At 41.8% G+C, this 17581-nt stretch overlaps 1 protein-coding gene across 2 annotated transcripts in view; it reads right to left on the reverse strand.

Moving 5' to 3' along the window:
- Positions 1 to 4733: 4733 nt before the first annotated feature.
- Aftph (aftiphilin) overlaps positions 4734 to 17581 on the reverse strand; it is a 65976-nt gene continuing 53128 nt past the window's right edge. The window contains exons 7-10 of one of the 2 annotated variants that reach the window (XM_075944435.1): positions 16862 to 16922; positions 15311 to 15391; positions 11096 to 11219; positions 4734 to 5223 (exon numbers count right to left, since the gene is read on the reverse strand). In XM_075944435.1, the coding sequence (XP_075800550.1) occupies positions 5076 to 5223; positions 11096 to 11219; positions 15311 to 15391; positions 16862 to 16922 (414 nt within the window). In that variant the 3' untranslated portion in view covers positions 4734 to 5075. The remainder of the gene's footprint in view (positions 5224 to 11095; positions 11220 to 15310; positions 15392 to 16861; positions 16923 to 17581) is intronic. The other variant, XM_075944436.1, reaches the window with a different exon arrangement.

Below are 17581 nucleotides of genomic sequence, written 5' to 3' on the forward strand. Positions count from 1 at the left end.
GCGGGATGTGAGGAGCAAGGAGGGAGGGAGACAGGAGTTAAGGTCACACAGGTCATGCAGTCACTCAGAGTTTAAGGTAACTGAGATGGTGGCTAACGGAAACATGACACACATGGCAAGGGCGGCTTTAGCTCTCTGGAAGGGAGGATGACATTTTGGCTTACTGCTGTTCGGGAGACAGTTATCTGTGTTCTTCTACTTTTATCTTTATCTTCATCGGTAGTGACAGAATACTGACCCGAATAAATGATAAAAAATTACTGTGTGCCACAGATGACATGGATTATCCGTTCTCCTTGGGCCTGAATGGATACCATTTTATCCTTTCAAATCTCTCTCTGTAGCCCAAACTTGCCTTTCAACTCCTGACTCTCCTGCCTCAGCCTCCTGAGTGCTGGCATTACAGCCGTGTGCTGCCATACCTGGCAATTTCATCCTAGACTTACCACCTCCTGAGGCACATAGAGTAAATGCTTATGATGGCTTTGCCTGTGGTATTCTGTAGCCAAGAAGAACACTGTGTACTTGGTTGAGGAGCCATAGTGCTTGAGCCTGCCTGGTACCCCGTGCAGGCATTTGTAGTGGTTCCTACTGGTCAGTGTTCATTCTGGCCATCTGGATCATGAAGGACGTTTATCAGTCAGCGGAGGACAAGGCTGGGGAAGGAGGGAAGAGTCTGTCACAATGGGGTCCAATGACCATTTGGGGCAGTGGGTGTCAGAAACAGTGCCTAAAATAGACATAGTAGGGTTGGAAAATGATACATGTAAAAACTGCTTTTAGGTTTTTAAAAACTCAGTGACATGATAGTCTGATTTGATGGTAGTTGCTGAGGGGGGAGGGGAAGCTACTCACCTACATGGGTTAAAGAGGCAGATTTATCGTGACTAAGGATAGAATTTTAGGATAGTCTAAGTGTCTGAAACAGAACAAACAGGAAGCCCATGTCAGTGGTGAGGTGATACCTGGTCTAGCCTGGAGGACACACTGACATTTAGTGAAGTCTGTGTTCAGGGGAAGACCCAGTGAAAGAGGAACACGATAGTGACCTTCAGGTATGTGGGGAAACTGGATTAGGTTTATCAACAACACAAGGGGACAGCTCAGAACAGCAGGGTGGTTCTGGTGACAAAGCGAGTATGTGTGGGTTCCCTCGAGGGGTCGTGAGCCCAGTGGTGACCCCAGTGGTGTCCCTGCACATGTTCAAACCACACAGGCTGTTCCTTCTGAGGAACACACAGAAAGGTATAAGCCAAGCTGGGTTTGGGTCCTGCCTCTGGATATAGCTGTGATGTTGTACACAAGTCAGCTTCCTTATTTATGCTTCAGTTTCTTCAGTTGAAGCTATGAGAACTGACTCATCCCTGGCCCTTAGTATTTGACAGCAATAGAGTGCTTTTATTGAACAGGGTATTCAGTAGCCACTTGGCCCTGGTATTAGCCTAGGGTGTGTTATAGCAAGACAACCCAGCTGCATGTGTGTCCTGGCTCTGATGCCGTTCGGAGCTCCTGGGAGAGTTTGGGGGAGCAGAGTAGCTTATCTTTCAGCCCTAAAAGCCCAGACTCCCTAAGGTTGCTTCTACTTCAGTTTTCTGTGTGTGGGGGTTTGGGGTCGACAAGCATATGTGCTTGGGTCAAATTCAGGACATTAAGCATGTGAAACACGCTCGATTGCTGAGCTATACCCCATAGTCCTGATGCTTTAGTTCTTTCTATTAGTTAGGGCTCTACAGTAGCAGAGTTTATAGAATGAAGCGCTCTCTATAGAAAGGGGATTAGAATGACTGACAGGCTGTGATCCAGCTAACCCAACAATGGCTGTCTATGATTGGAGGGTCCAAAACTCCAGTAGCTGTTCAGTGCACAGGCTGATGTCTCAGCTGCTTTAGCACATGCCGGGATCCCGAAGCAGTAGGCTCTGCCGCCAGTGAAGGAGTAAACTTGCTCTGGCGGTGAGGGCGAGAGGCTAGAACAAAGCTGCCTTCTTCTTCATCTTTACGTAGGCTTGTAGCAGAAGGCGTGACCCAGATTAGAAGCTTCCCACCTCAAAAGATCTGGATTAAAGGCATATCTTCCTTATTGCTAGCATTCAGTTAACTTGCATTACACCAAAGCCCCCTTAAAATAGATTTAATAATTAAGTATGTAAATTAACTCCTGGCGGAGTATCAGAAAGAAGCAATTACCAGGTCCACAGAGCCATTATCACTTGTTTAAACTTGGAAGTACTAAATGAATGTCAAAGGACAAAAATCCAGAGATTTGGGCATTTGTAAATTGTAAAATAAAATTTCAGCAACCTTTTTTGACCAGAAAAAAAAAGGCGTATCTTCCTACTTCAAAGATCTGGATTAGAAGTGATCTTCCTACTTCAAAATGATTTAATTTAGCAAACATTCCTCATAGGTGTGTCCAGCCATCTTTGGGTTTTAGTTAATTCTATATGTAGTCAAGTCTACAGCTAGAACAGCCATCACACTCCTGCCATGAGCATTTTCATCCCGGTGGGGAGACCATGCAATATACACCTGCTCCCTGTGAAGTGCCAATGGCGGAGCATGGCTGGAGTCATCAGATCTCTTCCCTCCCCCCCCACACCTAGTAAGTTTATCAGGCACACTTGCAGGGCAGGGATGAGGGGCTACTGACAGGAGGACCAGAATACCTTCACCCCATGTGGGGGTGGCTTCCTCAGGGCTGTGTAGCTGGGGCCCACTCCCCCAGTCTTCCTCAAACTACACACTATAACCCCTTCTCAAGACCCAGAGACCACGTGCAGCTGTCTGGGTCCTCAGGCATGGGTCCCATGACTCCACATCCTCCGTTCTGTAGAGGGGTCAACAGTTAGCAAGCACAGCTGTGAAGACAGTAAGTAGACGCAGCAGAACTCGTGGGAGGAGAGTGCTGTACAGTCGCCTCAATTCCTTATTTTATGCCTGAAATATCAGAGACTTGAAGTATCTGAGACTCTAGGCAATACTTTCCCGACAGGAAGCTGTCAGTGGTGTCACGCCTTCCGCTAGAACATTCTAGTGGACACTGTAGGCTGCCAGCGGCTGACAGCTTGTTCTCTGGCAAATGCCATCTAACGACAATATTCTAAAACTACTTTTGTCTTAGACTTAGGTATTTTTATATGTGTGGTTATTTTGCCTGCACGTATATATGTGCAACTCGTGTGCTTGGTGCCAGAGGTCCGAACAGGGTACTGGATCCCGTGGATCTGGAGTCTCAGATGTTTGTGGCTGCCGTGAAGCAAACCCTGGCCTCTGCAAGAGCAACAGTTGTTCTTACCATTGGGCCGTCTCTCTAGGACCCCCACTTCTTAGTCATTTTCTGCTCAACCTGACCCCCACACTTCTTAGTCATTTTCTGCTCAACCTAATTTGACACAAACATTTTTGGGGAGAGGCTCCCTCTAAATTTCCCCCCCGAGACAGGGTTTCTCTCTGTAGACCAGGCTGGCCTCAAACTCAAAGATCTCTGCCTGCCTCTGCCTCCCAAGTGCTGGGATTAAAGGCGTGCGCCACCACTGCACAGCCCTGTAAGTTCTTATTTATCTCAATATTCTGAAGTCATGCTACCATGAATCATGGGGATTTTACAGCTCATGTTGTACATATGACAGTTCAGCTGTTAAAAAGAACCGATCCTATTGGTATGTGTGTGCTGGGGGGACACGTGTGTCATGCAGAAAACCTTGAGGTTGCCCTTCTGAAACCTCGTCTGAGACAAACTCTTGTCACTGTGTGAACTGGGCTAGTTGCCCCTAGAGCTTGTTAGCCTAATTTATTTCATTTTCTGTGTATGAATGTTTTGCCTGCATGTATGTCTGTTAACATAATTGTGCCTGGTGTCCTCCAATGTCAGAAGGGTCGGATCCCCTGGAACTGAAGTTATAGGTGGTTGTGAACCACCACGGGTCTTCTATAAGAACAAGTGCTCTTGACCCTGAGCCATCTCTCCAGCCTCACAATTCAATTCTGAGAGACTAGATTCTGATTCTTCCTGATTTTAACCAGGTAGAAGTCCTACCAAATCACTTCATTTGGAACAAAAGTCATTAATTCTGAATAAAACCTCACATTCAAATGAATTACTGAGATGTTAAATACAAAGACAAAAGGCTAAATTTCTTTTAAATTATTTTATTATTGTGTAAGCTAAAAGGAAATTTACACACTGAAATCTCAAAAGCCTTGGGCATGCACATTGACCTTGTTAGAGGCTCCTCTACATGGCTCTCTTTTTTCCATAGGAATTTCCCCAAACATTTAAAACCCATAGTTTTTTTTTTTAACTGTATATACAGCCTAAACCATAGCAATCTATGATTATGTCATTTTACACTGTGCAAAATCCTCAAAAAATAATGGTATGATAGAACAGAAAGATTCCTAACAAATTTCATTTTAAGACATTCATATCATTTGGTCCTTCTCCAAATCAAACTAATTAAAACAGGCACAATCTCGGTCAAGCCTCCAATCCAATTCTGATAGTGATCCACACCCTACAATCAGAGAGCAGTGATGACCTCTGATGACCTCTGCAAGACTGAAAAGACTAAAACAGAGCCCAGAAAAGTTAACAAAAGCCAGGCCTGACACAACCCATCACAGACCAAACTGAGCTTTGTGACGGGAAAGTGACAGCGCATCCAGGAGGAAAGGAAGAGCGGCCAGTGCAGTGAGAAGAGACCGAAGGGGATTTCAGACAGTGGAGATTTGAGGTTTTAATTTTTTTTTTTATTTCAAAAGTTTTTTTTTTTTTTAAGAAGGACACCACCAGTGTATTTCACAAAGACATAAATGTATACACCCCAGCAACACAAAAGAATAAATCTTCAAAAATGTTCATCCCCAATTATTTACACTTTTTTTCTAATATAAATTTAGGACTTCAGTATGTAAATAAATATACATTACTATGTATACCTTTCTAGTGTGGCTTACCAACAAATCAGCTGAACTTGAATGTATTTATTCATTTTTAAATTACAGCAGATATGTTTTTGATGGTAGGGAAGGGATAGAGGAAAGGAAAAAGTATTTGAAACTGTCCAGTTCAACCAGCTATCCTTCTGCTTGTTCCTGGGAGCTTGTGGAAGGTGTCAGTGTGGCTGGGAACATCAACACCTTGGCATGCATGAAGGTTAAGTCCGGAAGGCTGGCGATCACCTTCACAGCTTCTTCACTTAGGTGTTCCTCTCTTTTTGGTTTCCTATCAGCCAATGAGAAAAGACAAATGTGTTAATGGGAATTCCATCTCAAGGTTTGCAGTCAATGGTCTTGGGCATCTGATTGGCTTTTCCTCTGCTAGTTGCTGAATGAAGAACAATATATGTGGCTTTTTGTTGTCCATGAAATCATGCATAATCGGATACAGACATTGCTATGCACATGTGTATGGGCTCAAAGCTTTAGTTAAGGCCGGAAGCACCTACCCAGCAGTCTTCAAACATTACTAAGCGCAAGTAGAGTACTAAAGCCTTGCTAACAGTCCGCCCATCTGGATTTCCCCTGCTTGCTGCAAAACTACCAAAATTACCTCAACATGAAAGGTGTGGTGCAAGGCCTGGTAAGTCACTTAACCTCAGGCTTTCTTAACCTAATGGGGAATTCCAAGAGAGCCTTCAGCCAAGCTGGGATGCAAGCGGCAGCATGAGAACTCGGTGCAGGCAGGAACCAGGCGAGGCAATCTGTAAACCTTCCAGGACTCTGGCCTTGTGGATAATGTCTATTTAACCACCTCTCCCTCACTGTAACAAGTAAGTAGCCTGAAGCATATCACAGGTGCCCAAGAATTCCTGGTGAACTGGGCAAGCGGAAGAAAGTGCCCAGTGGGCATCACACTTGCCCAACCAGTGCACAGTGCCATCCAAACCATCCAGGCTGTGAAATATGCTGAAAGGATTATTATAGTCACACAGATTATATTTGTACACAGATCAATTTCAGACCAAAGATCATTTGAAATTGTCTAGAGAAAGCCTAGTTCTTTCTTTTATGGTAATCATATCAGCAGATGAACCAATATTCAACCCAGTCCTACTTTTTTCTATATATAATGGCTATCCTACATTTAAAAAAATTAAAATTTACATTTAGATCGCACTTAACGGTAACACATCATCAGATGCTTGAGGAAGTAGAAGACAACTGCATCACTTCAAAGTCAAGCAAGTGTCTTGTTTCCTAGGCTGGGTCTTAGCATCACTAATATGGCAGCCCATTGCCATCCAGTCAGCAGGGTGTCGGATGTTTTCAACGTGCTGGGAGATCTCGGGCGTAGTCTAGACAAATGTTTATTACCCTGTATTTGCGAGCCTCTGGATATAATTTCCAGTTTATAGAAGATTGGGGAAATAAAGAACTAGTGGACACTACTTCAGAAAACACCAGGAAGTAGAAGTGGTCCTGCCAATTTCCCCATTTGTGGAGCACAGGCGGGTCGGGAGCACAAGGGGAGTTTTTAACCAGGACACAACTTTGACAACTGGCCCAGGTTTGACCAAAGGATTTCAGAGGCAATAGGGAACTGAATTTAAAAGTTCCTACAATGTTTAAGATTTGCAGTTATTTGTGTGAACTATTCTTATTAAAATATACACAGCACATGCTTGAGAATTTGGGAACAATTATATGGCTTTCCATCTCTTTTAGCTGAGATATACCTTTGTTAATGATCCCACACAAATGGCAGGCCAACATGGCCTATGATCAATTCACTCCCCCCAAAAATGGACATGATGAGACCTTTCAATAGGGTAACCAGATATCCCTATGCAGGGCAGGGCGGCAGGAACAGAATATAGACCTCTCCCACCTTCCACTACATGAAAATGAATTAATAATGCATTAGAGAGTCGGGTGTGGCGGCACATGCCTTGAATCCTAACATTCAGTAGTCAGAAGCAGGCAGATCTGAGTTCGAGGCCAGCCTTGTCTACAAAGCAAGTCCCAGGACAGCCTAGGCTACACAGAGAAACCCTGTCTCAAAGCAAACAAAAAGCACTAACCAAACCCCAAACTGAGATGCATTAAAGACCCACATACAAGGGTGGAACTATAAACTCTTAGGTGTAAAATTCTCCTGATTTTGAATCAGTCAATCATTCAACCTAAAGTACAAATAACAAAATAAAAGTTTGATTTTGATAAAACCCAATTTTTTTGAGTGTCAATACATGGTATAAAAACTGAAAAGATAACAGAATAGCAAATATTTGAAAAATATGTACCTGAGAAAGGTGGTATTTTTAAATATAATATATTGATTTTTATTTTATATGTATCAGTGTTCTGCCTGCATGTGTGTCTGTTTGAGGGTGTTGGAAGTCCTGGAACTGGAATTACAGACAGATGTGATCTGCCATGTGGGTGCTGGGAACTGAACCTGGGTCTGCTGAAAGAGCAGCCAGTGCTGTTAGCCACTGACCCATCTCTCCAACCCCAAGGTCTGGTATTTGTAGCCTACAAGGACAGCTTACAAATGGTCTGACTGGAAACGGAAAGAATCTGAAGCAGCATCCTTGGAGGCAGTGGCATGAATGCTAATAAGCACATCAGAAGATGCTCAGTAGCTCTGCTACCAGGGGAATGCAAATTACAATGACGACAACTTCATACCCACTGGTATAGCTGCGACTGAAAAGTCAGACAAGCTCGGAGAGAATGTGGAGAAACTGGAAAGCTCCTGCTACTGGTGGGAACACAAAACATTACATCCTAGCACTCTGGAGGCGAATGCTAAGAGATCAGGTGTTCAAGGCCAGAGGGCAACAGGAGCCCCTGTGTTAACCAGTCACCACAGCCGCAAAGTCCTGTGTGGTGTGCACATCTGTAATCTGGCACCTAGGAGGGGTGAGGAGTACCGAATTAGAAGCAAATGTATACAGGAGATTTTAGGCTTAAAGTAATAAACATTTTCTGGGTTAATTTAATGATGTCAGTTGCAAAGCTTTGTGAGCCCACTAAAAACTAGTAAATTTACACACAGGAAAGAAAGAGAAAGATTTTATCAACAAAATCCAAAACTGAGAACCCCAAAGCATTCCTGTCAGCCACTAGTGCTTTGGCTTGTACACATGTCAGTTAGTGGCCTCTCTGTAGCTACCATAGTGCATAGCTGGCTATGCACTAACTTAAACTAGAAATTTAAATTAGAAAATAACCTTTCTCCATAACAGGACAGTTGAGCAAGAAGATGGAACCATCTTCAAACTAAGAGCTTGGGTTTCTCTAAAGACAACACACGAGCGCTGGCAATGCAGACCAGGGTGCAGTGCTCGCCTGGGAACAACGCACCCGCCACAGCCAGACGCAGCGGCACAGGCCTGTCCTGTGCTATGCCAATTTGGTTTGCACAAAGTCTGACATCAGGTGGTGGCCCCTCCAGTGCAGCTACCAGGTTGCTTAAGGAAAGACAAACTGGCCTGGTCAAACAAAGCACATCAAAACACCCGCCACAATAAACAAGAAGTGAAGTGAGAAATTACAGTCCATGGGAAGAAAGACCCATCATGTTCCCTTAATATTCAAAGGCTCTTAGGAAATAATGTCAGCCTACAAAAGGGCTCAGTCAGTCAAGGACCCTGACGACCTGAGTTCAATCCTGGAACCACAAGGAGAGAACTGATGCCCACAGTGTCTGCCCATCAGTTGAGACATGGAAAAAAGACACGTTCCATGTTAAATGTCCTTCTCTATCTCAACTACAGTTTCTTTGCTCTTAGAGACAGAATTCTCTTTGTAGCCGAGGCTGGTCTCAAGTTTATGATGCTCCTGCCTCAGCTTTTCTGAGTGCTCAAATTATAGGCTTTGACACTACACCTATTTTAACCCTTTCTTATCTCATAGCTCTCATAAAGCTCTTTCATTTAACCTTTTTATGTAATGATAAGAGCCAAGTTGCTTTTGCTAACCTTTACTTACAAAGAAAAAGAAATAAATCCTAAAGATGAAGGTATTGAAAGAGCCTTTTGAAATCTCACACTTGCCTGTCTTTTCTAAGTACAACTAAAAACTGTTATTGGAAGTCCGGGGCTGACGCTGCTTTTAAACATTTGACTAGCATGCAGAGGCTTTCAGTTTGATCTCAGCATTGACACAAACAAACACAAGAAAACAGCTCTCACCCCTGCAAAAACAAAAATAAAAACGAAACCCCCGAACTCCTCTGGTGATACTTTATAATTTTAAGTACTAAGAGGTGGATATTTTTTCTCACTGTTTTCCAAGAACAAAACATCCTTCAAAATGAAATCCAAAGTTGGCAGCTTGTTTTCAATATATTTCATTTACATGTCAAAGTGAATCTGAGAAAACAGCCCAGTGGTAAGAACCTAGAGTATGCCAGGTCCTGGGCTTGTTCTCCAGGACCTCACTAACAGAAAGGTCAGGTAATTATTAAGAGAATCTCTTTGGCTGCTACAACTTGCCTCCTAGATGTGTGCTACAATTTTAGTTTCTTCTTTTCGTTCAGAAGATGAGGGAGACCTTTAGTAGTAAAAGAGGTTGGGCAATAAATACAGTGAGGAGCACAGCTAACGACGTGGGTAGAGCTCCTCCTACTGGCACAGAGGATGAACTGTCGCAGCCGGGAAGTTCTCTAGGTGGTGCAGGGGAAAGGTAAGGAAGCAGCAGGGCTGGCTCAGAAACAGGGAGGGATCCCACAACAGACGACATTAACAGAAGGTTCATTTAAAGGCAAAGAACTGCAGGGCCATTACAGCAATGCAGTGAACCTGTGGATAAAAGGACCTACGTGCTCCAAATCTATTTCCTGGGAAGGTTAAAGGCATCTACAGTCATAAAAGCAGTAATGGCAGCTTTTCAAACCCACTACTATCTGTTGAGTAGACACCCACAGAGAATAAAGCTCAGCAGACACTACGGTCATCTAAGTCAGGGGGTGGTGGTGGCAGCGGCGGTGGTGGTGCACAGCTTTGACCCCAGCACTGGGGAGACAGATGCAGAGGGTTCTACGTTCAAGGCCAGCCTGGTTCCTATAACAAGTTTCAGGACAGCCAAAGCTACACAGAGACCCTGCTTCAAAAACAAACAAAAAGAGACCGCAATCACTTAAGCTAAGATTTTTTTTAAACAAATTATAAAAAAAATGAAGAAATAGATGTTTCTTATGAAAGAATTAACTTTAAAAGACAAATCTAAGTGGCATGTGTTATCCAATTGGAATTTCTAAACTTCTCCCAAAGTGGGCAACTGACACACAAACATCCCTCTAGGAAATGCAGCCTGACGGTCGTCTGGGAAACGGAGAATCTAACCAATCAGTGCCTGCGCTGGCACTACTGATGTCCTGCCAGGAACAACTCCCTTCTACTAGGAACTGGCTTATCTGATGCCTAGTGTGTCAAGGCAAGGATTACTTAACTGTGTTAAACTCTAAATACAAGGTCCAAGTGACAGTTCTAATACCAGGAGGAAACTGTCCCTAAAGAGGCTCTCCATAAGTTTGGGAAAGGACTGTACGAAGGGCTGGAGAGATGGCTCAGCGGTTAAGAGCACTGGCTGCTCTCCCAGAGGTCCTGAGTTCAATTCCCAGCACCCACATGGTGGCTCACAGCCATCTATAATGAGATCTGGTGCCCTCTTCTGGCTTGCAAGCACACATGGAAGGAATGTTGTATACAAAATAAATAAATAAATCTTAAAAAAAAAAAGGAGTGTACGAAGCCTCAAGTTAGGGTGTACAATAGAAAATGTTCTGAAAATAAAAAGGTCTTATCTTTACTGTTTTAGCTTCAAAGTAAACCTGGTAGTCTGTGTGACGCCAGTCTGGAAAAATGCTTTTCTCCACAAATATGAAGGGACGGGGGGCATTCCTCAGTGGCACCAGCACCTTAATACTTTACCAGAATTGTTTTCTATGGAGGAGTGTGGGAAAGAGAAACATGGTCTGTTAATCTCCAATAAAGTTTGTCATGGAACGTTAATTTGATGATGTTTCCTAGGCTTCGCCATCTACCTACCGGCTTTAACACATGTAACACAAACACTGCCGCTGGCATGCTTTGCTTGTGGCTGCTTACACCAGGACCCAAAGTCAGGGCAGAGTTAGAGTGCCTTACCTGGTCGACGTGCTCGTCTTCTCCACCGTAGACATGAGCTTCGCAAATGCATCAGTCACTTTGAGGCTTGAGGTGGAGGTCTCCAGCTTAGCAGTTGTTAATTCATACAACTCTGGATCCACACCTTACAGCACAGAACGATAGTGAGTGAGGGCAAGCTGCACGGTTACAGTGAGCCACAATCCAAACGCAACAGCAATACCTAGCCACAACTGAGTCTGCATAAGCACTCACTGTCAGATCACATACTACTCTAGTGAATGTGCCACAGTGGGTGGGTGCCACAGTGGGTGGGTGCCAGCTAACTTTGTGCAGCTGGCTCTCAGTTTCCAACCTCACATGGTTTCTGGGGATTGAACTCAGGTCACCAGGCCTGGGCAGCAAGCACCTTTACCTGCTTGAGCTACCTGGGTTTCCTTTTTCATTTTATGTGTGTTTGTCTTAATTATGTACACACATCACATGCATGCCTGAGGAGACCAGAAGGGGACACAGGAGCTCCTGGAACTTGAGTGAGATAGTTGTGAGCCACCATGTAGGTGTTGGGAACAGAACCCAGGTCCTTTCCAACAACAGCCAGTGCTCCTAACTACTGAAACTATTAACCCCATGTTTATTTATTTATTTTTAATTAAACAGTAGGCTCTGAAGTATCTGTAGAAGGAACATAACAATTCCTTTTTGGAATTAATGCTGTATGTAGCTGATGCCTCTCAAATGCTTCAGGAATCTATCACTCCATCTTACATTCATTTCTGACACATCCTCAGTGTTTATAAATAGAATAAGCATGCCATGATAATCTCAACTTCTGTCTTTGATTTTTTGAGATGGGTTCTTACTCTACAACCCACACTGGCTTTGACTCATGAATGACAATTATCCTGCCTGAGCTTCCTGAGTGTTGGGTTATAGGCATGAGTTACCACATCTGACCTCCAACATTCTCAACTTTTTAAAACATTTTTTATTTTATGTGCGTTGATGTTTTGCCTGGCTGTATGTCTGTGAAAAGGTGTTTGGATCCTTTGGAACTGGAGTTACAGACAGTTGTGAGATTCTATGTAGGGGCTGGGAATTGAACCCAGGGCCTCTGGAAGAGCAGCCAGTGCTCTTGACCACTGAGCCACCTCTTGAGCTCAACATTCTCAATTTTTAAATCAGTCAATGAACCTCATTTTGAACTTTGATCTAATCCCATCTTATCTATTTTTTTTTAACTCCAGGATTTTCTTCCATGTCAGAGACTTGGAAGAATAATATAAAGTCTCCACTGTAGAAATGACTTGTTATCTTAACTATGACTAAAGGTGTGAGCGATTACTCAGAACATCAAGTTATTACTAGAAATATGCTGATGTGCTTCAGGTAAGAGGTGGGGAGGGCAGCGCACTCCAGAGAGGTGAGTGGAGCTCTGCTTATTTCCAACTCACTTGTATGCGTGCAGTCTCCCTTAGATATCGAGCTGGAGCAGCACAAGAGAAGCCAAGTTGGGGCTATAGTTAAGCATCAGTTTACAAAAAATGTTTGATAGCTTCTCCAATGTTTTCTTTCTCTTTTTTCATTGAGATAGGACACTTTAATATTGCTCAGACTGGCCTTGAACTCAGTTCAGGTGATCCTCCTGCCTCAGCTAGGACTACAGATGTACGTACGTGACTGTACTTGGCTTCATTTTATTTTTTAAGAAAAGCCTACAAGATTAGACAAAAATCTAAGTGTATGAACAAGCTTTTTCCTTTCTGAACCCACCCTGCAGATGAGCAGGTAGCAGTGTGGATTTCAGATGTCTACAGGAATAAAGGAACAGCTGCTTCCACGGCTACCAAGCCCACCAAGGGAGAAAGGCCAGAGAAGGTGCATGCTGACTCCCAAGTGCTTAACAGCCCATTCACATACATACACTTTTGAGACAGACTTCCTAACTTTTTCTACAATATGCATACAGGCCAAAGTTAAGATGTTTAAAACTGTAGCTGTCTGTATAAAGACCAAGTGAGCCCAGACTGTTCCCTCTTCCACAGCTAAAAGTTAGCTTCTAGATCTCTATATGGTACAGAACACCTGCATTCTGACTGGCAACAGGGAAGTGCCAAAATCTCAGGTGGGTTTATAAAACTGGACACTCAGCTGTCAGAGTAAAGTGTAGACTGAAAGCAATAGTGTTGACCATGACTAGAAAAAAAATCACCTTTCTAGGCCCCCAAAGCATTCTTCCCCTCCATAAACTGCCCCCAAACCAAACAATGACTGAGAGCTGTAACAACCACAGTTAACGTTTTTAGAGACAAGGCAATTATCTACTAAAAACTAGAGAGAATTTTTAATGGAAGTTTTTTTAAACAGAACTTTAATGAGGCACAGCTTAATCACACAATTAAGTAGCCATCCAAGGTCTATGCCAGCCTCCTAAGAATCACACACAAGATAATTAACAGCAAGCTAAGATAAAATGACTTTCCCATAAACAAGTTGAAAAGGACAAACAAGTGTTAAGATGGAGCACTAAGGAAGGCATGATACTTGGAGCTTGAGGGGAGTTTTAATAAAACCCAATAACAATAAAAAGCCAAAGCAAATTTATTGTAATCCAATTTGTCCACAGCTAGAGCAAACTGATGAAAATTGAGAATTGTAAAGTTTTAACAGGGGTTAAACTGCATTGGACCATGCTGTGCTCACGTCCACCGCAGCATTAAACAGTTCACACTTGGAGCTGTGTCCTGAGCCCAGGTATCAGGAAATCTCTGCACTTATTTAAGCAATCAGGTTACTGGTGTTCCTATTAATGCGTTCAAAATGAGTTTAAAATATAAGCAGATTTAATATCTAAACCAAGTTTTAGGCACCTCAAAGAGAAAGTGGCCTCATTTTAATTATAATGCGGATTGCAACCAAACTCAGCTGAGAGGATCTGGATAATTCTCAGCTCCTCCTTTACCTTCAGTAAGTATTATGAGTTGTCAGACAATTCTAGCTCCCCCAGGCTGTTCTATAAATCAGATATACTTAGTAGAACTTTAAGTTGTAAAATATCAAATTTAAGTAAGTAGCAAAACCGGATATACTTACAAGGATTTTGAAAACTAGTAGCTAGACTTGAGAGATCTTGTCATTCTACTCTAGGATCTATGGCTTTCCTGCGGCAGGGGCAGGTTTCCGCAGCTGGCTATGAGAGATGGCATCCTGGGTCCAGGCTTGCCCTTAGCTGACTCTGTTGTTCTCCTTCCTATACCACCACGGCTGGGAAACCACTGAAGTGGTGGCTAGGTTACCTAACAGACTCACCCCAAACAAAATACCCCCAATTCTCAGGAACTAGCTACAAAACTGGCCACTAGTAGGTACAGAAGGGAATCCTCAATATGCATTCCAGAAGTTAGCATCTGAACAGAACCCCAGTAGCTGTCTGATGATCAATGATTACCAGATCACAACTTGGGATGGCAGGGACTCATTAAAATCATATTCAATAAAATGTAAACATTAAAATGCCATTATAATTTCCATCTTTTATTTGGTTAGAAAACGACAAAGTACATTAGTCTTTTAGTTAATGAACTGCAGGGCTGAACATTAACAGGTATAGTGAGTTAACTTTTAGGGTTAGGTTCATAGCAATTACTTTCTTCTATTAACTTTTGTTAACATTTTTATTGCTCTATGGAAACTAACAGTATGCTTTCTATTTAAGAGCTACATAAAAACAGTCATTTTTTTGATGTGGGACATGCTAGATTCCAACATTTTGGATTCAATTACATATTTAGCAGCACTAATAAGAACTAATTAAAATGCTAGAATTTGTAAAATTTACATTATTATAGACACTATAACATGAAGCCATCTTTGTGTACTGAAACATTCTTCTCTTTCTAAACTAGTGTTACTTTCAAATGGCTTTATAGAATATGCTTTCAAAATAAGCATATAAATACATTTTCCACTTAGAGAGGTGAAAAACAAAATATCCTTAGTTGTCTAAAGCCAGTAGGGCTGTATTACTGTAGAAACCACTGCCAACTCTGAAAATGAGAAAGTTTTCTTTAAAATGTATCCCGTGTAAGTTGTTTCTTACAGTCAGGCATTGGAAAGTGGGACGGGGAAGGAAAAGTGCAAGAGAGCCATCATCTAGCTGTTTCCTTGTTTATAGGAAAGTCAAGTGTGGTCATGCTTTAGTAAGTAACCAGAACTGTGCTTAAACACTCTGCTGACCTGGGATTGTGCTGCTGCTAGAGCTACTGTCATCCACGGGCCCAAAGAAATCAAGGTTCAGAAGAGTGGAACCTCCACTAGCTTGGAATTCAGTGACCGTGTTGGTAGGCAGCCACACAGAAGGTAAGCCAAGGGAGGAGGGGTTATGTGTAAAAAGGGGTAAGACACACACTTGAACATGCAGGTTATAATTAGTAGTCATTACACATTTTAAAAATCAACATTAAAACAACGTGTACAGTATTAGGTTTTCATAACTAAAGTAACAATTTAACTCAATGTACATTTTCTCATGTACAATGTAAAGAATGTTAACACTTTGTTAGGTTTTAGCTAGAAGTCAGTTCTTTTAACCAAAACTGAAAGGTATCAGAAAGACCAGGGAAAGCAGACTAGTTAAAGGGAAACAATACTTAATCTTAACCCAACATTAAATCACTACATGCCCAATCTTTCATGTTAGTTTCTATGAACAATTTCTGGTTTCTAATGCTTTTTAAAAAACAATGACAAAGTTGTGAGCTTCAGGACATGCATCAATACTTTAACGTATTTTAAGTAATATGGACGTGTAACTGCCCTACCCTGATGTGCAAGCTGTACTGTTCCCCTTTAACTCTGCAACAGTAATCACAAATAGTATACATTTTTAAAGAAGTTGTTAATAAAAAGCATGATGATTTGACTGAAGACACCAGACAATAGTAGCAAAAGGTGCATCCAGGCTTTCCTTCAGCAGGACATTCAATTGATGGTTTCCAGGTGCCCTAGGAGCCTAGCTACAAGGAAAAGCGGGCAGCAGTGTCTCAGGCAATGGGATGGTAAATGCCACTGAGATGATGGTAACAGATATTCTAGACAATGGCTCAAACGGCTGAGGAAGCAATTAGAACTCAGGGTCCACTGAAAACCCCTAGCACGGGCTCTGAAACTAGCACTGTGTGTTAAAGACCCTACAGCACTTGTGTAAGGTACTCCCTGCTCAGAGTTTTAAAGTTGTAAGAAGAACCACTGACTTCTGTTAGTATTTGGAGATAAGTTATTTTAAAAGAATCATGAAAATCATTCATCGTCCATTTGCATTTAAGTACTCTATAAAATGCTACTGAATCCGAAAACTACATTATATCAATAAATATGGATCTATCTGCGTAGTTTTTGGTTAAGTGAATAATTGTGCTTTATGCTTTGAAGCAACCTCTAATCACAAGACTTTGTACCCAAGAAAATTTCACAAAGTAATGCTATAAAACATTCAAATAAATTGGTTCTAGCTAAAATATCATTTAAACTATTTAATTTTGACTTAAGATAAAGGAATTAAAACTTTACCTTGCTATTACTACCAATACTTGGGCATTGATATTGTTGATAATAGTAATGGCTGGTATCTTGAGCAATTACTATTTAGAAAGAAAGCCTGAATTTCCAAAGATAAGAGTAAGAAGTTATGTTCAAACAAAAAAGGAAATCAGCAGAGAGAAGTCTGTCTGAACTGTGTAGCTTTCTTAACTCTAGCTCTGGTGCTAGAGGCTCTACGGAGAGACGTACCATCTAAAGGGTTAGTAAGGCCACTGCTACTCCAGTCAAACTGGACGGGTGGTAGAGACTCCTAGAGTTGAAAACAATAAAAACAAACAAACAAACAAAAAATTAAAATTAATCAGTGCAGGTAGTAGCAACGTAAAGAATCCTTAAAGCAAAATCCCCAAAATATAGCAAGATCATTAGGCAACAATGTACCTATAGACAAAATTTGGATAGTATACAATTTCAGGTTATTTGCAAATATTAACATAATCTGAAATTGCAGAATTGATAAACAGTATACTTACTGACATTATAAAATTTACATCCAACAAATGGAGTATCTTTAAATTTTCAAACAAACTTATGGACTGATTCTGCAATTCTATTTTAATCTTTCTCAAGTTGTGTTTTAAACTGTTAGATTTCAAGAAAAGGATTTAAAACACACATTTTTAATTTTTTTAGTGACTACATTAATTTTAAAAACTAGCCATGTAACACTAGCAGATAAGGTGCAACATAACGAGAAGGAACTAAACCGAAAGTGAATTTGGACTGTTGAAGACGGTAACTAGGTACATATGATCTATACTAACTTCGCTGGTCTCAGGATACATAAGATGAGAAGGAACAGATTCCAGAATCTCTAGTTCTTTACAAGTTTCCTGACTCCTAGTAAGTGGGATGTATACTTTTTTGCTTGTTTTTGAGACAAGGTCCTGGCTGTCCTGGGACTCACTC

Source organism: Microtus pennsylvanicus, chromosome 12 (genome assembly GCF_037038515.1).
Source record: "Microtus pennsylvanicus isolate mMicPen1 chromosome 12, mMicPen1.hap1, whole genome shotgun sequence".
Classification (NCBI taxonomy): domain Eukaryota; kingdom Metazoa; phylum Chordata; class Mammalia; order Rodentia; family Cricetidae; genus Microtus; species Microtus pennsylvanicus.